The sequence below is a fragment of the Nansenia antarctica genome (assembly GCF_963989245.1).
Source record: "Nansenia antarctica genome assembly, chromosome: 1".
Taxonomy (NCBI): Eukaryota; Metazoa; Chordata; class Actinopteri; order Argentiniformes; family Microstomatidae; genus Nansenia; species Nansenia antarctica.
The window spans coordinates 15,633,853-15,657,993 of NC_137674.1; the positions used below are offsets into that span (position 1 = coordinate 15,633,853).

Here is a 24,141-nt window from a genome sequence, read left to right on the forward strand (position 1 = left end):
ATATTTGACTTTGGTAAGTGAAATGTCTATCATGCCTAATGGACTGCCAGCCAAGCTAACACACACTGCACCTCTCTCTGTCCTTCCTGCATTTTTCATGTTCTCCTCTAGAACATTTGTGTTTCCCTTTTCTATTTCTCACACACCGCTGTCGCCCCCATTTGCTAAATATTTTCACACAGGAGGAGGCGGAGGAAAAAGAACAAACTTGTGTCTACAGCTAATTTCCTGTTATAGGTCAGGGCCATAACTCTGGGCTTAAAGTGTCACCTGGGGCTGCAACAGACGGGAACTCAATAGTAACGTGATTAAGCTGGCCAGTCAACATGACTGCATGCATGGCACTATGTTAACCAACCTAATTATAGTAGTGTGGGTGGCTGGATGGGCAACTCATCTCATCTCATCTCACCTCCCTGTCACGTGGCTACCCAGGGCACAGTCCTGTACTGTAGGGACACACACACACACACACACACACACACACACGCACACACACACACACACACACACACACACACACACACACACTACAGCCCATTTATCACTAAAATTAGGCCACATGATTAAATTCACATTACTTACTTGCACTGCCCACACAAATGGAACACAGAGGTACTGTACATGGTCTCTTTGTGTCCTTGTATACATCTGTAAGGTTGACATACATACAAGATGAACAGTTTTAACCATGAATTTCAATATCACTTTGATTTCCTCTTTACTAGTGTCAAAATATGACATCAGCAAAAACAGTGGAATCCATAATTCGGTGCTCCATGAGTTTGAGTTAGTGCAAATTTGTTAATCAAATTTGATTGACTAAAATCTAATTTGATTGACTAAAATCTAATTTGATTAACCAAAATCTAATTTGTTGAACTCATCCACAGGAATGATGTCCATTCTCTGGCCAAGATTCACTCCTCCTGGAAAGCCGGAAAGCGAGAACTCTGTAATTCGGTAGTTGACGAATTCTGTGTGGCAGTCTGCCTCTGTGCCCTTTCTCTGTAAAAATAGAAAACGTTACGTTCCAGTATTTGGAACGTAAACAATGGAAAAGGGGAAAAGACCAGGGGAGCAAAGAGTGAGCCAGCGTACAAAACTTTATTGATGAACACGCCAACAAGCTCCGATTCAAAACAAACGGCCCCTGAAACTCGGACGGCGCCTTAAAAACCAGGAACATGAACAGAGGGAGACAGAGAGAGCACAATGCCAATATGTCACACGCTAAATAGTTTTAAATTAGGGCCTGTATACGCCTGTTGGAGACTACATTCATCATACTCAACGCTGGTCTGGTTCTTGCAACCCTGGCAGTAAGAGCTTCCACATGCCAGCGTTAGCGTTAGCGGGCTGGGGAGAAAACAGCATTGGGTTATCAGCAGAGGTTTACTTGTCTTTAATCAGCCTGTGGCTAATTACCAGCCGTCCACACAGGGTGGCCGTAAGTCATTAATCATATAGGGGCGGCTGGGAGCTCTCAGCCCCGTCCCAACCCACTGCAGAAGACAGGAGTGCCGTTTTTCCATGATGGGGCTCCCTCTCTCTCTCTCTCTCTCTCTCTCTCTCTCTCTCTCTCTCTCTCTCTCTCTCTCTCTCTCTCTCTCTCTCTCTCTCTCTCTCTCTCTCTCTCTCCCTCAGAGGGGTGCTGCCTCTCGCGGCGGCCATTGGGTGTAAATGAAAGACCTCATCCAGGACACCTAAACAATGGCCCTCTTTGTTGTACTTCCTGTTTCTCTTCCCTGTGCACCCCCCCCCCACACACACACACACACCACCACCTTCTCTGACTGAAGGATGACTTCACCACTGCTTAAACTAAGCTCACACACATACACATGCTGACATTTGTAATGCATTTTTCTGTGCGTGGGTCTGTGTTAAAAACATTGAGTCAATCAGCTAGCTAACCAACCACAATCCAGTCGGTCATGCCTAGTAAGGTGAATGATGCCGATTCTGGAGGTGTGCTCATTTGCCAGTTAGATTGACTTGAAGTTGGGTTGAAAATCCAAAGTTGCTATGGAGAAAACATTTTATGTATGTTTTTATTTTATGTAATAATTCATATTGAAAGCGGAGGTGTGTCATAAAATGGTCATTTACCTGGAGCCAGGTGATGCATCATTTCTGTCTCTGGAAGGCCCTTGCTCACTTGTGACCAAATGAACCGGGGCCGTTTTCAAATCACCACGGCGGCGAGGAGCCGAGGCTTCCAGAAGAATCCATCCACAGTGTTCTGACGTGCACAGTTTTAATCTGCCGTCCAGATATCTAAAAGTGTCAGATGACCTGAGCGTTTGAGGCAGATTCATCTATTGGAATGTTTCCATCATCACATCCAACACCAGTTGTAAATCTATTAAGAGAGAGGGAGAGAGAGAGAGAGAGAGAGAGGGAACATCTTCCTCCATCATTCCAACCTTCCATCCAGCATCCTCCATCACTATGTGACAGGGGATATTTCCTGCAGCCCAACTTAGTTTCCGCCTTGCTGAAAAGCCGTGCCAAAATGTACACATTCATGGATCATTCTCCAGAACTCCTTGAAAGGGGCTGGCAACTGTAAAGTGAAGCTTTCAGCTCCTTTTCATGCTTCTGCCTGGCTAACTCAAATCACATCGTTCGGTGAGCGACTAGGTAGATCAAAACATTCCTTTATGCACTCTGCATCACGGTTAACTAAGTGAAATTCTTTGGGGTAGTCCTAAAGGGTTCTAGTCAGGTAGTGAATGATGTTGTCATGCACAAATGAAATGTCTATTTTCGTGTGTGTGTGTGTGTGTGTGTGTGTGTGTGTGTGTGTGTGTGTGTGTGTGTGTGTGTGTGTGTGTATATGAGTGTGTATGAAAGAGAAAGGTTGACAAGACCAGACAGACCATCATGTGTTAAAGTAAAAGAGGCATCATATGAAAGATTGTTTAAAAACAGAGCTGCCAAAGCTTTATGCCCATCATTTATCTTGTTACCGATACATCAAGTTCACTTCATGGCAGAGTCATAAAAATGTATGAGAATGTAAATGGCTGACTGACCCATTCATCTTGTTTAAAGTGGCAAATGTAACATGCTCCTCATCCAGAGTGATAAAGTTATACTTCACTATTTTATGAAGGATTCATTGTTGATGGTAAAGTGTTCTGCATCTCATTACAGTAGGTAGAGTGGGTCTTTTAAAAGCAGCCCTGCTGGAGAGCCTTCTGCAAATCACTCAAAAACCGCATTGTTGCAGTCAGAGCGAGGGTGCTATTCATAAAGAGCTAGCCAAAGCCAGGTGTCAAATTGTTCAATTTTCTTTCACTATTGTGACATTAAATCATTTCCATCGTGGAATTAAACCACGTCTATGATGACATTAAACCACCTATTTTGTGTTTGTTTCTTCAAACATCTTTGTATCCTCTTGAAATAAAAATAAAAAGTGTTTCAAAACCGCCAAAGAGCACAAAAATGCGATCTGTAACTTATAACTGGTTCTTTCCGCTGGACATAGTGAGAGATCAGTGAGGTTAAGTAAGATTGGATAAGGAAGGTTGTTCCCCTGCTGCAATAGAGCACGCACACACACACACACACACACACACACACACACACACACACACACACACACTACAATACACTGAGGGTGGTTTATGCTGCTTGTCAGTTGGAGGCGTGATGAAGTAATGATTAATATGGGGGATGTTTGGAAATGTAAATCCTCGCTGCAGCACAAATAAACCAGGGGGGTTTCTGGGGATGATTAAATGGACATTTCACAGTTGATTGAGCATGCAAAAAGTCATCCATTTCCCCCCTAACTCTGTAAACAGCCACACAGGCCCCCTTTCCGTGAAGTATATGATGGTCGTTGTGGGTTTATATGCACACACAGGCCATTGAAGACGAATGAGTGCCTCAATTTATATAACCGCTGGGATCTTCTGATTAGGTAATTTATATGGAGGACAGGTTTATAACTGCTAACTTACCGTCATGTCCCGCAACAATTATTTCTGAGATCCGGCTGTAAAAGCAGACAGTAAATTCTCGATTTTTCTTTTGCTGTCACCGGGGCCCATAACCTGAGATCTGATTTTCAATAAATCCTTTTTTATGAAACGGCGGGCAATTACATCAGGAAGAGAGACTCTCCAAATGTATCTTGCTTGGTGAACAGGGCCGTGCATCCCCCTCTGGACGCCCTCAAAGAGCTTAGAGAAGCTAAAGGTCTTTTCAGTTACATACAGTCTGGGTGAACAAGTGGAAGGTGACCTCAGGAAAGGGTTCAAGGACAGCTGTATTAAAGGAGCCAGTCAGACACACACACACACACTTTTATTAAATGTTGTACACTGCTGAAAAACACACACACACACACACACACACCGATCCTTCTATTCAAATAATTTACACAATGAAATGAGCACAGTGGCAGAGAAATACTCTATTTGCAGCAATGGTCAATTCATTGAAAGAATAAGATGCAAATGTATGTATGTCCAACACCCTATTGAGCCTGAGGTAGAGCAGACAGAGTGAAATGTCAATACTCTCTCTGACACTCATGTTAAACATGTACAGTATGTTCCATGACCTTGGTTTGCATACCATTAAATATGTATTAGCGCTGTCGGCTACAGCACTGATCTGACAGAGTGAGATGTAATCACTGAAGGTGTAGTTAGCTGTCAGGGCGGTTTCTTTTGATGGTGACCCAGTGACAAAGGAGAGATGAGATTGACAGATAGCAGCAAACAGGTTTTTAAAAATGTATTTATTACAAAGTAACATTTTATACCACCTCCATTTCATTTGTATTGATGAAGGGCATCTATCAAATAAGAACAAGAGACTCCGCCCCCTCAGGTCAGAGCTGGTCGGGGGCAGGTCAGTGACCTCCCGTTCACCCCCAGAAGTATTTTTACATACGGCTGTATTGCTTTAAAAACCCAATAGTGTTATGGGTCCACCAGACCCACAAATACTACATATATATATGCATGTCATGAATGCATATGAAACAGACAATAAGTTGTGGCAAACAGTGACCCCCTCAATTAGTGATGCTCCAACCGAGTCTTCTGACCTCTGGCGTTGCCAATACACTGTCTTTTACTGTCTTCTCACATAACCGATGTAAACCAGCTACACTGTCGAGGGAATTCGATAAAGGAACTAGGCCGTGAGAAATGAATAACGGGGAGCAAGGACTAAAACAATGGAGACGTTTGATTGGTCGGTTCAGCAACAGGTTGGCAGTAGACTCGGGATAGTGACAGGAAGCAGAGGACAGTAGAAATGGGATATAAGCAGGAGCGTCTGTAAATCACATCTGGACCGGTGGTGCTGGTTAGGTGGACCGTACTCTCTGTAGGCAGCCTGACAGCAGCACAGGAGACTCTCCAGCCCCCAGGACAGCTGAGGTGAAAGCCCAATGTCAACAACTGTCTCTCTGACACGCTACGGCTACAGTATCATGTTCAGAATCCTCATGGTTAAAAAAACGTCTGAATTCTCCACACAAAACCCATTTTCTTTATCATCTGCGTCAGATCCTAACAAGTGAAGTGAACAATGATAGGTACTGTGTTACTTCACTGCCTGAACTCACATACGGACAGTACGGATTTACATGTACGTTATTGACATTATTTAGATCATCATTTATGGTTTATTTATATAAATAATACATGCTCTTGCCTTGACCCTGGAATAATGTCTCCTATGATGTTACATTGCTACAGATCCTGGAACTGGATACTCAGCCAATCACAGTTGTTTAGCTGAGAAGAGCCACTTAGGGAGTGTGTGGTGGTTTGTGCTGTCGGGGGCATCAAGTGTGCAGTGGATGTGGTCCCACCCCAGCACGATTTCTTGTAAATGGCACGCTATTTGAGAATGAAGACCCCCATCATTGGTTTCAGTTTCAATGAAAGGAGATATAGTCAGAGTACATAAATACAGCACCACTTCTAAGCATGTGATACACAAACGATATGCATTTGGGTAGAGCTGCCAAGTTCCCCTCCAAAGACACTCAGCTCCTAGCTCAACAGCTAACAGCTTCAAGTGTACTGTAGGGGAATTGGATAGTTACAATAGGCCCAAACGTGACTAGTTTTCACTCGTTAGCTGATATCATTAGGAACATTTGCTGGTGGTTAAAAATTACAAAGAAAAAAGATATAAATAAAAATTTAATAAAAATGTAGGACCTGTGAACTGCCTCTCTTGCACAGGTTACTTCACCTTGCACACTCATTGTACATAATGTTGTATACTGTGTGTGTGTGTGTGTGTGTGTGTGTGTGTGTGTGTGTGTGTGTGTGTGTGTGTGTGTGTGTGTGTGTGTGTGTGTGTGTGTGTGTGAGTGAGTGAGTGAGTGAGTGTGTGGTCTGTCTTGTCTCAGTGCTGTTTACTGTAGCGAAGGGCGGGGTAGACTAGCTTGTCCTAAGCAGGTATTGAAGTCACAACCTTCCTCTTACAAACCGGCCATGCTAACACCAACAGAGTTAACTATCGTTGGTGGAGCTGCTAAAGGACCTTAAACAGGGTTGTTACAATATTGTCACCTTCTTAAAATAATGGCTTACGTCACTTTTGAGGAAAATTATGTTTTTGCCTAAATATGACATATTCTAGATCAGTTTTTCTCAAAACAGAATAATAATTTTAAAAAATGACGTAAGCCATTATTTTTAGAAGGTGACGATATGTTGGTGAGTGTAGAGCTCCTCACCATGCTGGAAACAAATTCCACCAACCTCGTGGCTAATAAAGGATCTTGTATGTTGTGTCTGTGGTAGAAGCTAATATGGAGAGAACAGATAGCATGCACTAGCACTAGTATGATTTCAAAATTCCACCGAAAAAAACCGACTTCATAGAGGCGAAGACAAATGTCTGGTCTGGAATGAGGAAATATTGGACTGTATGCTTATTAAAACATGACAGGCGGAGCCTAATGGTGTGAGGAGAGTGTAATGTGTGAACAGGCGTAGCATGTAGAATTAATACGTATGGAACACAAAACAAGAAAAAGGGAATTGTCAGGAAGTTGAATCTAGGCTGACTTTTCCAGGCAGAACACAAATTAGATTATAGTCACATTAGGTTTCCTCTGGACCTGTGTTTTATTAGTCAGTTGGTGTTATGGACAGAGACATACTGTACTGCTATATGCTTAATGCTGAAGCCATGTTCCTTTTTCACCCAGGCCTATCGTTGTCTGATGCTGTTTGTTGATGGACAGTTGATTGTTAGTCACGTATGCACTCCAGAAGAGGGGCAGCCATTTTGGGGAGGCTTATACTATAGTAGATGTTAACGGTCCAATATGTCGATTTGAGCTTCACAATAGCGCTAAATGGCCATGATAAATCAGTACTGATGAAGAAATTAGATCCCATGCTATAGAACATTCAGGGAAGAGCAGTGTTTCAGTCCAAACCCAGTGGGTTTAAGTCTGGTGTCGAGGCCTTTTACGTACCATTTGTATGTTTACATGGATTTGTTTGTTTACATAGGATATGCACACATTTACCACTATTCCAAAACGTAGCATATTGATGTTTTAAATTATGTATGGCCACAGAGGACAGCAACACGCAATCCTGTAAGTATTAAAAGTATTACAAATCACAATGACTAATGGCTCACACTTGGATGTATTCAAAAGACACAGCATTTACTCATCGGCTTTGATGATATTAGTTATGTTTAGATGGTTACTCACTAACCAAAAGGGTGGGTTTTCCAGCTCTTCAAAGTGGAGGAAATGCCGGGAGTTCCTGGAAGGAAGTCCATCTCACATCAGTGCTGTCGTGTTAGTGAGTTATATTATCTAAAAGTGAAACGATCACACTGACAACAGACTGACAGAGCACTTTACTACCAAGCACTGTATCAACACAACCCAGGGATCAAATGAACAGTAACAGCTTTGAGGTTCATACAATCCAAAACCCATTTTTGCATCTTAGCCGTCGACTTCCTCATCAACTTCATATTTGTTCACAACTGTCAACTCCTCCTGCAATGGTACAAGAACAAGGACAAATTATTCTATCATTTCCAACAATCTGGCTAAAAGCCTGCAGGCACTCAACCTGTCGAAATGTTTCTTGAGTGTCTTTATCTCTGAACTCAACTAAGTACACAGCAGGTCTCAACCTTTGTGCTGTCTTACTTTGCTGTCTAATACCATTTAACTAATGACATTTGAACTGAAATAAATTAACCTGGAGATGGAAATGTGGTAAGTATAGAGCTCCATTCAGTTCAGTAGATGAATAGGTGGTTCATTCATTTCTTATCTACACGCCTATCAACAGGTGTTCCACATGGTAAACACCTGTATGATTAATCTGCACTATATCATGACTCCTATTCTCAAGCCTGTACTCTCCACCTGGACATCGTGCCAGGGATGTTAAATATTAGCCCACAATAATATACCACGGCACAACAATGCCTTTTGATTGGCGGTGTCCATGAAATGAAGTTTAAATGACTTTGTAATTAATAATATAATAGCGTGGTGTTTACCGACCAAAGAGTGGACTCCTGCCGAGCGCTGACCATATTTTTCTTTGAACTGGCATTTAGACTGACAAAAACAAACAGGCCCATTCATATTTCATAATGGGGCTCCCTCCTGAACACTGGAGGTAAATCATGCATCAAATATTAAAACATATTTGTGCACACGCCACATCGGACCAATCGGATCATCTATGGAGCTCTGCACAAAAGTGTGTAAACAAACAATACACACACATACACACACACACACACACACACAAACACACAAACACACACCCAGGTCTCTTCCTATGAGGTATTGGGCAGGGGTGTTAGGCAGATTATTAATCAGTATAGTACTATCCATCCAGGAGCGTGCTTGTGGAACATTTTAAAAGCATGCAGCCCCATACAACAACCATTAAAAGCACAGAGAGGCATATAACTGTAAATTATTTAGCTAGAAGAGGGTGGTAAATCAACTGTGCATGTCATATATTGAACATGGCATGTACTGGGGTGAAAAATGCATACACAGCGGCCATTCACACTTGGTGCTGAAAGCATGGCATTTAAAAGCCTGCGTCGCCCGCCATCTCTCCACAGCGCTCTTGACTCCAGTCACAACTAATGTATTGAGACTGAGTATGAATGATCCATTTAGGGGATTTGTACAATGGTGTTCTGGGGGAGAACTGTACTCCTTGACGTCGCATCTACGGTTGAAATCAATGGAATTCTGTGTTGTTATTTCGGAGAATTAAGCGAATAGAAGAAAGTGTCAAGTTCATTGTAAAGACAAAATATGTTTAGTTCATTGAGAAACAAAATACAAACTCTTGTCACACTCTCAGTGTGACATTAATGTACAGAGAGTATCATACAATGTGCATTAGATGAAATATGAAAGCCTAAGCACCAATCTAAACATATGGTAGTTTGGTTACATTATCAGTCTTTCTTTGTTTATCTATTCAAATATTCCATTTGTAATCTGGTTATTTCTGGACTACAGTACGTCAGTTAGCCTGTCGACAGAGACGTGTGTTTGACTGACAGTGTCATCACACTGAGAATCCTCACTGCCTGAGGGGAGTGTGATACCTGTCAAATTATCTTTTAATCATGTTCACGTCTCAAATTCATGTCAGAGAAAATGGAAAGTCACAAAATCTGTTATTAACTCAACATTCAACATTTTGATTTCTTATAATTTACTTAAGATTTCAAATGATCTCTTAATTTGTCTTCATTTCAACACAGTTAATGACAGTTTTCCTTCAATCACAGCACACACAGTTTTCACTGTGTGTGTGTGTGTGTGTGTGTGTGTGTGTGTGTGTGTGTGTGTGTGTGTGTGTGTGTGTGTGTGTGTGTGTGTGTGTGTGTGTGTGTGTGTGTGTGTGTGTGTGTGTGTGAAGGAGAGAGAGAGAGCACTGTAGAGGCTGAAAAGGTTTATGATATTTTTCATATCTTGTATTCAACCTCAATGAACAGAAGTTATTGTTGCTTAGCTATGACAAACGTACACATCTTTGCTCCTCCACATTCTGTCTCTATGCTAACAGCTATATTTCAGCCTTGTCAGGCCTTCACCAAACTAAATGTAAAAAAAAAAAACGTTTTTATTTTTTTATTTAACCAGGAGGTCCCTTGAGATTAAAATCTAGTTTTCGAGGGAGACCTGGCCAAGAAAGCACACCAGTACAGGTACAAGTTATAACATTGGTGAATAAAACATAATAAATAACAGACAAGAGATAACAGATAAATATATATATTTTTTTTTTTTTAAACATCAGGAGTAGCAATTGCACATTTCTGTCACACAATTTCCAATCAGAGCTTTGAACTCTCTCAGGGAGACAAGGTTATTAACATTACTGAATGTGGTCTTAGTAAGTGTCTTAGCCTCCAGAACACACTAAAGCTTAAGCTTGATACCATTGTTGATACCATTGTTGTATGTGAACTTTCTACAATTCTTAGTTGGGTATACAGGTTATAGACTAAAGATGTTACAGAGTAGCCATGTGGCATAATAGCCACAACTTGATCATGTAATAAAGGCATACTGCCAAGAAAATCAGCACACAACGATGACAATAGCAGAACCATCCTGTGTGCCAGTGTGCCTAGTCGCTCTAACCTTTCATACCAAAGGCCTTGTTCTAGTGTCACCCACTGCATAAAGGCAGACAGTGCAGCATGTGAAATGCAGCTATGACTGACTGATTGACTGAGTGGTTAGCTGGTTGACTGGTTGGTTGGTTGACTGTTTTAATATGGGGACTGATTGCAGTGTTGCTCCTGAGTACGGTAATAAGCCTATTGGTTTTGATGTTCTTCAGGTCTATCTTCTGGGATCCATTGCTTTGGGCTTTTCAGCCATACATCATTGGAGCTTCTTGATCACCAGATGATCGCTCTGGGGCCTGACTGTCAGAACTGGAGAGGCTTCAGAAGGGAACAGGTGTTTGCCCATGGAGCTGTGACATGATGTGAGTCATTATGTAGCCTGTGACAACATCTACAAGAGAGTAATCAGGCACATCAAAACATGACACTAGAGCTGGACAATAATAATAACTATCTAGCATGCAGCTAGTGATACACTATTACCATCTCCAAAACACTCTGATTATTACTGTTCCTCAGCAAGGCTCAGTATAATCATGTATACATAGTCCTAAACCAGTCATTGTTTTCATACGTAACCCACATTCATTTTCCTCTTTCATCTAGAGTAGCTAAATACAATCTCCTCAACAATGTGTAGTGGTAATAGCTCCTCATTTATACCTGGAAAGTATGCATTTACATTTTGTTTTCTGGTTAATACAAGACAAGAGTCTTCCCTAATCATATTACCTCGGAGACGAAATGTAACTCCCGCCCCTAAACTCTCTCTCTTACACTTAGCTATGTTAAACAGGTAATTGCCTTATTGTAATGCAGAAACACCTGCACCTTGTTCGGCAGGATATTACTCGCTAGGATGTTTTCACTATATTGTCTCCACTTCCTCGGGGCAGGAGACGAAAAAGGAAGAACCTGGATGGGAGGTAATTTGAGCTTCCATTTTCCACAGTTAACACTAAAATACATTAGAGTAATAAAAGTGATGCGAGGCCCCATATCTCCTGCGGCAGTGTTGCTCTACATCGGGCCTCTATTTGTCTCCCAGTCAAGCCCATTAGTCTCCTTCGCTCGCCTGCTTAATACGCCCCGGCTCCCCTCACACGCCTCCGATCAATGTGTGATACATCCCAGCATCATCGCTTACTGCATGTGGATGAGTTAAGGAATGCCCCCCCCCCCGTCCCGTCCCCCCGTGTTTTATTTTTTATTTCCTTAGAGAACTCTTTATTGAGAGCCATGAGAGCCTGCAAACTGTGACACTTTAAAATAATGTGAAAAAATACTTTTTGTGCAATATGACAACCCTAGTTGACTATCTGTGCAGTATAGTACAGTGGATTGTGTACATAGCCTTTATTGATGTAAACCAGCTCCTTACCTTCTTGTGATTTTATGCATCTATGCTTTTTCTAAAATGTGTTTTCTTTTTCCTTTCCTAACACCAGGGGAGCCACCCCTCCTAAATTTCGTTGTTTGGTACCTGTACTGTAGCAATGACAAATAAAGTCCATTCCATTCCATTCCATGAGGTTACCAAGAGTGGCGTATCGGGGTGGGGGGGTGGGGGGTAGTTTGGTTCAGGGTTGGTGGTGATGGAAGTGGAGGTGGGGGTATATTATTGGGGGGGAGAGGGTGAGGGGGTGTATTGTCTTGATGATTTACATGAATGAATCGCCAGAGTAATGTGACTGCTGGTAATAGTTGAATAGTTTATATGAACTTGATGAATATAGCTCTCATAAACCGCATGAGTGTTATGTATCGCTGGGTTTCTCTTCCTTTTGCACACTTGCCTCCTGCCACAAAGCTCTAGAGAGAATCAGGCCATCGTGCATCGTTTTCTTTCAGCCAATTTAGTTCGACCCCTCAATATGGGACACGCAAGTGTGTGCCTTTTGCTGAAGACCCCTTTTCAATCACGCTTGGTACCGGCCGGTGACGCTTGTGAGTGATAGCCCCGCCTATCACCCGTCTCAAGAAAGGGTAGACATTTCATCCTTTCCTCTCTCCACTCGCTGAGTGTAGGGCAGTTGTATTCTTGTACCTAGCTAAAGCTTAACAGTTCCACTGAGAATCCTATGATTCTCCAAGGGCATTTGGTTGTCTCTACCGGACTAGGAGAATTAAAAAATAGAATTTCCCAAAAATTGGTAGGCCAAGTTTTAGAGTATTTTGACTTTGCGAGAGCCTGTACACTCTCTGAGCTAGCAGGCTAACACTCAGTTGTTCATACAAGACAAGTATAAATGTCATGCACTCTCACCCGGAGTGGCTGATGGTGGAACGGAAAATGTCTATGTGTCTCTTAATGCTACTGCGGAGCATAATCAGCAGTAAGAAATCCTGCAGCTTGGCTGATCAGTTACACATGACCTCTGACCATGGATACAGCACTAGAGGTGCTGTGGCTGGTCACTTAATGCTCCCAGCTCCAAGAACAAATATTCGAAAACTCATCATTATATGTAGGTCAATTGCTCTCTGGAACTCTCTGCCGAAGGACATTATAGCTAAGGTTAATAATAAGTCAACTTTCAAAAAAAATGACTAAGATGTTCCTTGCCAAGTAACAGAGAGGCACATTTTTGTATGTCTGACTGTTATTTTTTTGAATACGACTGATGACTGTTATTTTAAATATTCTAGTTCTAACTCTTTCTTTTGTCTAGCTGTTTAGCAACAGACTTTATTATATTTAAATGTTCTCTTTGTCTTGTGACCTTATTTGTACTGTTGTACAATTGACTATACCTGTACTGCTGTACAATTGATTGTACCGGTGTGTGTATTGGCACGCGGCAGCTTAACCAATGGCACGGGAGTAATAAGTCTGCAAGAGTGATTTTTAAAAATCTCTCATCCGCACGCATCGTATTCCCACTCTGTGGGTCTGGCGACAATAATACATTTTCCGGTCTGACTTTTTAAAAATAAAATAGATTCTACGCAAGTCTAAAGCACACAGAACGACACAGAAGCCATTATAGGCGTCGTTTTGGTATGGCAAGATATGGTACTCGCCATACCTTGGCTTAAAAAAAAGTAATCCCCCTAATATTTGATCTGAAACACATTGTTATGTTTGTGATTTTATCCACTCCACAGAGGTAGCGGTAACTCAAAATCCTCCCGGCTCCATCTCACCCCACCAGCCAGCCTATAGGTGCTGTAGTGGAGCGGGACATCAAGGTTTCTGCTCTGTAACAGTTACTCAATAAACAAGCCACGGAGTAACGTTAGCCTTAAAACCTTGTCCATGATCTCGTTCATTCAGGTGGGTTAGACAAACATTTTAATGAACAAGTCCATGTCATGTTGTGTCAATACAGATATGTTCTAACATGTTATTTTAGTGAAAAACTCGACCTAACATCACCCGCAATTGTGGAGCTAACGCTAACAAGCTAGTTAGCTAACGTTAAAGGGAACAATAGCTAATTTATAGCTAGCTTTACTAAATACTTATACTTAAATCATTTGTGAATTGGATTCGCTGTGGCGTCCACATAGGCTAGGCTGGGTCAGTGATACATGGCTTGTAAACAAACCTTTTAGGACGTGTTCAAAAGAGATGTTCAATAGACTGTGTGATCTAATTATGTGTTTTTAGCATGTTGATGTTCTCAGCATGTTGTGATGTACTATACATGCAGTTAGATATTCATACACAATGTTATGTCTTGGCTGCTACCAACGCGATGGTAACAAACGTTTTTGTCAAATTTGTCTCTGGTATTTGGTTTGAGGGGTAGGCTACCAACATTCAAATAAGCATATCTTTTTCAACTATTCAGATTTCAATGTATGACGCATCATTTCAAAGCTTATAATCTCCACTGAAATAATTTGTAAAAACTGAAAAAATGACCTGAGGACTGTTTCACCAGACCCTGTCACATATCATTGAGGCTCATCCACTGAGAGGAAGGAGAAAAAGAAGACCCCAATTATCTGGTGGACCCAAAACCTCAACCCGTCAAAATGGTTGGAAAAAAAATGGTTTGTTCTCAAATGAACTGGGATGGCTCTCTCTTTGATAGTACACTGGGTGGCTGCACCCCGAGCTCTGTTAGCTCTCTGCTATCATCTTCATACAGCTTCAAACAATTAGTGTAACCTTGTGATCGTGTGGTGGAATGCCCTCAAGATACCGAGACATTGATTATTTCAAATTAAGGCAGGTCTTTTGAAGCTAAGCTCATCTTTGACATTCTCTTCGCTATTTACATTCATCAACTGACAGACAACAACCTCATCAGCGCTCGTACTCCTCCAACGTCTTCCATTAAGAACACTGGAGGAAGGCACTGGAGGAAGGCATTTCCATAAGATATTCTGTCAGAAACAGAAAATTGGCAAATTATCTGAGCAGCTGAAACATTGTAGTGTAGATCCCAACGGCAGACACAAATGACCTCAATTACGCTGTCTTAGCATGAGGAAGTGTCTTGCGAAGTAGGAGTTTTGAGTGGCACAGATAGATAGCATCAACGATGCCATTTTCGCTTCTCTCACATTACCGGGATGAGCATTGAGCACTTTACATTTGTAAATCAATGAGAAGGAAATGGTATGCAAAAAAGCTGAGGAGAGGATCTCTTTCTCCATGGCTGTCTATCTTAGCTCAGTTCTCACTGTCCCCATTAGGGCCTACCACCACTCTCAGGTGGGACTTGAGGAAATAGGCGGGAAATTGGGCACTTTAAGCATCATTGATGGATATGACATGTGACCGTTGACGATGTTGATTTTTATCTCCTTTTATCTCTTTGTGGATTAGGCAGATTTAGTAGGGAAAGAGTGATAATGTCATTTGCTTGATGCGGTGGATCTGTTTACGAGTTGATTAAAAGCTTGGAGGCCCTGCTTCGTTTCATGCTGTTCGCTTTATGGCTTTATTACTACAATCACAAAGCCGTGGACATCTCAACAGCCCGTGTCATTGTAAATCAACGCTGGAGATAATGGCGGCCGTGCATTTTAGCACAACACCTTTTTCGGCACCGAGGCTTGATGGTGTGAAAGTAAAACTAAGAATATTACAAGCACAGAGCACACTGGAATGACTGTGCAACTTTGCCCCAAATCATGCACGCTAGTAAATATGTAGCATTATGAGATGTTTGTCATCATACAAACTGGTGGTCTAGTGGATAGTGAGTTGGACTTGTGTTCGGAAGGTTGTGAGTTCAAATCCCGCCTGAAACCACACCACTACTAGTGTGCCCTTGAGTAAGGCACTTAGCTCTCAGTTACTCCAGGGGGAATGTCCCTGTAATTCGTAATTGTAAGTCGCTTTGGATTAAAAGCGTCTGCTAAATGGCAAAATTATTAAATTAAAATTATTACAAACTTGTCATCATAGTACTGCTTATTATAGGATGTCTGAAATGCTAAATACAAAAAAGCTTTCAAACAAAGTAAACATGAATGTAATAGATATCGCTATTGATGAGCTTGTTTGTTTATTATCCAAGAAGGAGGCAGAATGAACGAGGCAGCCTGATAAAAGAAACCACACTCATAAAGCACAATAATTGCTTGTTGTCTTCTGTTTGGAATGGGGTTGGACATTAAAGAGGCTTCCCTGTATTGACACAGCTGTTGGGCAAACTATAGGCTTGCTATGGCAGATGACGGTATGTCTTTATGTTGTGCCACACACCCACTAATGACAGCTTTAGTGGTGGTAATTCACTAGAGTGGAGTATGGGGTTAGGTGTGAGTCACGTCCTGGGTTCCCCAAGGCCAGATGTCTCGTCAGGTTTCCTGCAGCATTGCACTGTGGGTGTGTGAACGATGATAGCACACACTGGAGCTCTGTCCCAACACTCTAAAATGGCTCCCCTTCCTTTTGAAAGAAAGTGGATCAGGGAGCTCATGTTGGGGTGGTGCATGAGGAGGTGGTTCACTGAACTCTGCGGGTGAGGAGATTTTCTTGAGATATGACACCGACACCTAGGCTTTAGCTTAGCAAGCTCATTCTTGAGGCTCTCAGACGACAAAGGGCCAACACCTAGTCAGTTACATAGGTAACATTAGAATGTAGGGGCGGCTGGGACCCACCAGATCACGACACACAGCAGTTGTCCTCGCTTGGAAAACACTATTTTATAGTATCTGCTCAGAAACATCAAAAAGCACACCCGAATATCATTAAAGGTGAAGAATGTAGTTTTGCAAGCTGCTGCCCTCTCTTGCTTGATTCAATATTTCCGTCAATTTGAAAATGTACATATGCTACTATTTAATAATAGACATCTATTAGACATCTGTGTATGTCCTTATAAACAAATAAAACATAAAATAGATACGTAAAGGCCAGTGCTCGACCTCTACACCATCTTTTTTTTGTTTCTACAAAAATAGCACTCTTCATTAAACGTTCTTTACTATGTGATCTCCCCCCTTGATCATTACCGATGTATCATATCACTATTTTAAGCCTTATAACTATATACTGAACCTTGAATGACCATATGGTTTATACTAGTTTAGAGCTGACTATGATTAGGTTTTCATCAGGTGTGATAGATTTCAGACACTTCAACAAGGCTCAACAACAAAGGCCTCTCCCTCTCCCCTCTCCCCTGGCTGGTGTTTACAAATGCAAATTTGGACAGCAATTCTCATCTGTTAGTGCTCTGATCCCTCGTAAAAGCTGTCCTTGACCTGTTAATGTTTACTGGGCCAGATTAGGGATTGAACCTCACTTAACCTTTCACTCCTTGACCTTAGTTTTTTTGCCTGTCATCAAAAGGACCCTCACAAGGCAATTATCAATTTCTGGATGACTCAATAACTGTGTAATGTCAGTTAAACAGCTTTGTTGAGTGACATCACCACAGCACTTTGCTTGAAATAGATATACTATTCCAACTATTGTTCATACAGTATTTAAATGCATTTTTCCATTATATTAATATTCTCTCTGCCATAATGATTCTCGCTTCTATATAATGTAATTGCACGTTATGACATGCTCGTGCCTAAGTATATTGACTAATTCTGTCGCTAAATCCCTTTCCTCTCCTCTGTCTTTTTCCTGTGAGCCAGTGGACGGGGGGGGGGTGGGGGGGTAGTGGTAATTCATGCACACATGTGCCTGCCTGTTCCCTCAGTGACAGGACCAGGGGGAGGGGCACATGATAAATTGCTTTCCACCAGGGACCTTCGCATGCACACAGCCACCATGATGTGGGTAAAAATGGAAATCGCTTCCTTTCACCGTCATTACATCAGTTTAGAGCGCGTGTGGGCCTCAAGACACAGTAAGAGAGGAGTTGTTGTCTTTGAGCTGCTGGTGAAATACACAGAGAAAGATCTTTGTGAGGTCTATGGTATTTAAACACCCAACGGCGGCGGGTGAATGTGTGTCCAAATGATTCATAAATACGATGCCATATAATATGACAATATTAAGGTGATCATCCGTAGTAAATACTCATAGTCAGCTACACATGTCTTGCGACACTTTAAATGAATGTGCAATAACACTATGTGCAATATGACAACCCTAGGGTACATAAGGTTGCAGAGAATAGGAAATGTTAGAATAGGTATAGCATAGCATAGAGTACAGCACAGTGTTTTATTTGTATAGTATAGTATAGTGGATAGTGTACATAGCCTTTATTTATGTAAACCAGCTCCTTTCCCTTCTTGTTTTTTAGTTTTTTTCTTTCCTAGCACCAGGGGAGCCACCCCTCCCAAATTTCGTTGTTTGGTACCTGTACTATATCAATGACAATAAAGACCATTCATTCATTCATTCATTCATTCATTCACACATGAGCTTGATGAGTGACGACAGAACAGATAGAGATGTGTGGCAGTTGTCTCTCGTGGTCACATCAGAAACGCCCAGAAACGTGTGACTTTTTGCCTTTCAGACCAAATTAGAAAGTGATGTTGCGCCTTCTGTGCTGAAAAAGCCACTGCTTCAAGCCATTCAGTTAGCTGTACTGACAGTTACAGGCTAGGCATGATTTTATTCTCCTAGATATATAAACTAAAGTCTATATAGACACAAAATAGATCTAATTTGGTATTGTCATAAAAAGCTGAGTTAAAGGATCTTTAATAGCCTATAAATGATTTGCCACAATGTATAGTTTAAAACTAATTCAAAGTTACCCGACTGTGCATGAACATGAAAACGTGTCCATAGCGTGTGAGTTATATAGACATCTATACGTCTATAGAAGTAACATTTAATTATCGCGGTCTCACTCTGAAACAAATTACCTGATAACGGAATACTTTTCCCTCACTTTTTTCGCTAATGAATCGACACATCGACATAATCAACAACGGGATAGTCTCTGGCCGAATAAAAATAACATTTGAGTGATGTGTGTAGACTCTTTTGGCCTGAAGGTTTTCAGCCTCTCCCATGTGGAGCATCTGACAGAACACGTGGCCAGCTGTTGGTACATTTAGTCGCACAAGCACAATTCCTGATCAAAATGGTAAACATAACATGTTTACTACCAATCAATCAAGAATTGCAATAACAAATGCAGGTAGGCCCTATAGGCTGGTAACACAACTTTGGAAAGTCTTGAACATACCATACCATATTTTTCGTCAACAGTATTGACAAATATAGGATTGTAATTAGGGTGGAATTGCGTTTCCAAACGAAACAATAAAGCTTCTAATCCTCATTTTAGCATTCATCGCCAGATACTTATAGGCCTATATTTGGCACGAAATGTAATTATAAAATGAGCCAAACTTCCATTACGCCTGTCCTGTTCCCTTATGCACTGACAATGTATTTTACTTTTATTTATTTTTTAATAATACAAACATTTAAATTAATAACTCGTAAAAATTAACACTATCAATATGTGTAGGTCCATGACCGTAAAATAGCCTATAGGAAAATAAGAGTATTTCAAACCAAAGTGTCTTTTTATGCTACAGTTTGTTTCCCACATAGATTACACATGCACATCGCTGTAGTTTTTATAATTCAGGTTTAACAAGTAGCCCGTTAAACATTTGACGTATGTATCCTCGCTTATAGCATTTTAAAGCCTGTTCACATGCCCCCCCCCCCCTCCGCGCGAGTCACACACACACACACACACACACACACACACACACACACACACACACACTAAATGATCGAGTAATTAATTTCCTTTTGCATTAGGTCTAAGAGTACTCTTTCGATGTAATTTATTGCACAGGGTAGCAATAGCTAACTACTATTTGCTATTTAGTCGGGATCTAGAAAGGTGTGTGCTTTGTCCTAGACCATTGTGAATTTTTCTCAAATTAGAATGAAAAAAAAGTAGACCTGTACATTTAAAATGTAATAAATAACTTTGAAAAGCCTAGGCTATAGGCTAAACTATCCCCCAAAAGGCTCATTAGTTGTCTGTGGTCAACAAATTAATATGGTCAATTTACCAACATTTACCTCAACTGTAGACTAAGTCTCATAATGTCCCTTTATAATGTCAACGAAACACACAATTATCAAATTCAATGTGTTGGTCAAATTGTTAATAAAATGAGGCACACGGAGTTATGGAACAGAATTGTTTCTTATTTTTCCAGAATACATACAAAAAAATACGAATTCTCTTTCCATGGTATAGACCTGAAAAATAACGGCAATTTTAAATGATGTGGACAATTTGGGATTTAAGAAACAAACATGCATGTAAATTATTTCCTTCTCAATGAGACATTAAATAAGAACAATTACAATCATAGCAATTTCAAATTAACATCGAAATGAAGACCCCTATTGTATTAGTATTCTACTATGTGTGTGTTTTCACTTTACCTATAGAGATCAATTTAAACATAATGCACTTTTGAATTGTTCAAATATCTTATCAATTTGTAGCTATTACCGTCCGCTTTTAGCCGACATAAATAAATACAGAGTCCATGGATCCCGTCCTTAGGCTGGAGCGTCGATATAAAAGTCTTTATATTTGCATTTACATAACTATAAACTTTCAAAGACAAAATTCCGTTTCACTGGTATCCGAGCGCCGATGCTGTCGTGAGTCTCTGGCCGTACAGTGCATAAGGGGAGTAGTAAGGACCAGTGGCCGCGGGGACAGGGACAGGGGCGCCGTTTGGCAAGGGGCTCTTAGAGTACGGATGGTAGCGGCTGCTAAGTCCAAACGCTTGATGCGGGCTGCGAAGCTGCATGGTCCCCGGGCTGCCGGGGCCTCCTGAGTGCGGCATGTGCACATGGCAGGCCTGGGCCATGGCCGCCGCGGCAGCGCTGGCTAACGACGAAGAACCGGGGTAACCCGATATCAACTTTTCTGCCCCGGTGAAGGCGGTGTGCGTCCTCAGGTGATTCAAAAGTTCCTCGGAGGAAGAGAAACGCTTGTCGCACGGTCCGTTGGCAGACACCCAGTTACAGATGTGGGGAAGGGGGTCGTTGGGAAGCATAAAACCGTAGGGGTACAGCGGGTGTCCGGTAAACGTTGGCGGGGAGGAGTGAACGCCATGCAAATGGTGCGTGGGATACATGAAGGGGTAGCCAGCAGACTTCATAACGTTGGAGTCGTGCGTGCATTGGGCACTGGCTGCGCCCGCTAAGTGGCTGGCACAGTGGTAACTTAAGCAGTACGGGTCTCTACACAGGCTGGCGGACATCATGGACGGTGGGCTTGCCCCGGCCAGAGGGCTGGACCCTGCCTTACTGCAGCCCAGCGAGTTGGCATGCAGCTGCGCGTTAACCAGGCTCCCTCCGTGGGACAGGAAGTGTTGGGAGTAACCGGCGTAGGCCCCGGCCAGACTGCCCGGGTAGGCCATGCCAGCGGGCGGCATGGGGAACACTGTCTGGCCCGGTTTGTAGGGAGAAACGGGAGCTACAAGTCCTCCTGACCCGAGAACAGACGCGGAGGAAACGGAGGTGACAGGGGAGGACTCGGAGGAGGCTTTGTTGGATCCAGGACCTGTCGTCTCCTGGTGTTGGTTCACCTCCACGCTAATTCCACCGCAACTCACGCTTATCCTGCTGTGGCTGTTAGTGGTACTATGTCCGTCCGTTGTGACATTATTTTTATTACAATCAGAGTCTTTCTTGTTGTCATCCCTGTCGCCACACTTCCCGTCTGAAGGCATGGGAGAGGCAGAAGTGCTGGAGTTCGGGCTGCCGGTCCGTGGGGTGAACGGCTGGCAGGTGGCGCTAGGCACTCGGAAACCGGATTTCTCTCCTCCGCCGGAGACGCCAGAGGACGAGTCCTTATTCTTATCAGACGGTTTAGAATAGGGTTTGAAACTCGATTTGTCATCCACACCGATGTCGCTCATTTTTAAAGGACCGGATTTCGACTCCTTGTCACTAGATCCATTTGATGTCCCGGAGGATAGTTTGGAGGAGGGCGGAGGGTCCGGCTTACCGATCTGAGAGCATGTCTGCGCCAGAAGGGCCAGCGGACTCTTCTTGGCATCGAGCTAGCAGGGAAACAACAAGACCAATATTTACAAATCTAGAAATAAAAACATATACAAACAACCTTGAACTGATCTCTCTAGGTGGAATTACAACCAACATAAGCCAAGGCTGAATAACCGAACGAAAACAGAATAGGCTACAGCGCAATGCACATCAGCGTTTACGCACAAGGCTCGTCCGTTCGGACTGTTCCAAGTCAATTCTTCAATTCATAAAAAGAAAATCCCTTATTAATGATCACCATATAATAAAGGTGTATTCTGACTTGTATGTATTACAATTGGTCTGTTATGCCTGTGTGTTAGTATGCATTATTATGTTCAGCAGAAAATCCGTATAATAGCCTACAGAAATTAAACTTTCCACAATATTTCACACACATTTAGCCTACTAATCTTACCTCAATAGGGCTAATCGGTGTGGATGGCAGAGGCTGCAGGTACTCTGGGTGCAGGATGTGTCCTGATCGGGCGGTGAGCATTCTCAAGACCTTGATGGGGAGGCGGTGAGCCTGCCGTAGGGGGTCCGACGGGGGTACGGCGTGGAGGAAAGGCTTGTTGATAGTCGCGTAGCCGCTATTCCGAGGATCGCTGAGGATTTCCCAGGCTAAATGAGTATGTCTATTTCTCAGAGCAGAGACCGAGGGCGATGTGATCATGTCCCAATTCTCACGGATTTAAGTCGGCAATGCATTGATCGGATTCATTCATAAAACGAGAAACGCATACAGAGGCTATTTCTAATAAGAGTCCGAGAACCAAAGCGTATGTAATCCGTCTAGTAAGAGAGGCAGAAGGTAGTAGAAGGGAGGAGGAGTGTGATCGCAGATCCGTGTTTCTGCGTCTTACACCATGAGCACCGCAGCGCTTTATGTGTCTCCCAGCAGGTCCGCGCGCTATACTCCCGAAGTACGAACTGGTAGAAATGTTCACTTCAAAAGCATCTGAATTAGTCCGAGATTAAAGCCTTTGCCGCCTTCCAATCAAATGGGACCCCGAGGTGATTGGAGGGTCAAGGGGATGTGACGTTCTCCTCGTTGTAAAGCTCCTATATTTTGACAGCTCTGGGAGGAGATAGTGTTGAATATGTTGGTTGCCATGCGCGCTTTCACCATTTATGAGCCCGGGCTGGGTTTGTTTTGGTATTAATGTCTGGACTGGAAATGTCAAGTATAGAACCAGTCTCTGTGTAAATATGTAATGCAGGAGCCACAAAACAGATTTTTGTCTGGAAATGAATGACTAGGCTATGCATGAGTTACGTTATGTTGGATACGTGATAGGATCGGATGAGGTAGTAGGCTATAACTGTTTCCAAATGAAGTAACTTATCTACCTGCCAATTTATCTGAGTGACAGGCACATGACTATTTCATTGCGACTGTTTAACTCACACTATGTCACCATGAAGGAAGTGGTTTGAATACAGGTTGACCGTTATTAGTGAAAGTTTTCTGGTAGTAGGGTAGTCATTTTTTTCCAGGATAAACTATAATCACAAACATAAGATCAACCACTTCAGCTTGAGTTCCCCAATCAGACAAGCGTTGACAGGAACAGACCAATGTAGTGATGGAGGGATGTGAATGTCACATGTTTTCAGTATAATATACACCGCCCTTCTATTTCTATCTCCACCCCTCCGTCAACTGTCAATTCTGCTCCACCGCAATCAATCAGTTATTTGTCAGCCGCTGTCAATCCAGACTTGATTTATGTCAGCTATTGTAGCTGATTACATGTGAGTGTGACTGGGGGAAAGGACAAATGGGAAGAGCGGCATTTCAGAAAAGAGACACTTAATTTGAGGGAAATAAATCATTCTCGTGTTAAATTCAATTTGTCTACACGCATCGACAACAGGCAAGAAGGCGACGTATGGCATCTGACTTCGGACTCCGTGTCCGCCACATGTAGGACTGTATGTTTATGAATAAATATTATGGACCATAACCCGACCAGAAATAAAGGACTGGGATAAACTAACCCCATTTTTTATATGGATTCAAGTTAACAACGGAAGGCTCGGTGCTGTGTCGGTGTTTG

General features: G+C 42.3%; 1 protein-coding gene across 1 annotated transcript; it reads right to left on the reverse strand.

Moving 5' to 3' along the window:
- Positions 1–20,655: 20,655 nt before the first annotated feature.
- On the reverse strand, positions 20,656–22,754 carry znf503 (zinc finger protein 503; the record flags this gene model as incomplete). The annotated part of the gene is made up of 2 exons (XM_080549467.1): positions 20,656–22,095; positions 22,497–22,754. 2 exons carry the CDS (start codon positions 22,752–22,754, stop codon positions 20,656–20,658), a joined length of 1,698 nt encoding a protein of 565 aa, XP_080405593.1.
- Between the last annotated feature and the right edge of the window lie 1,387 nt (positions 22,755–24,141).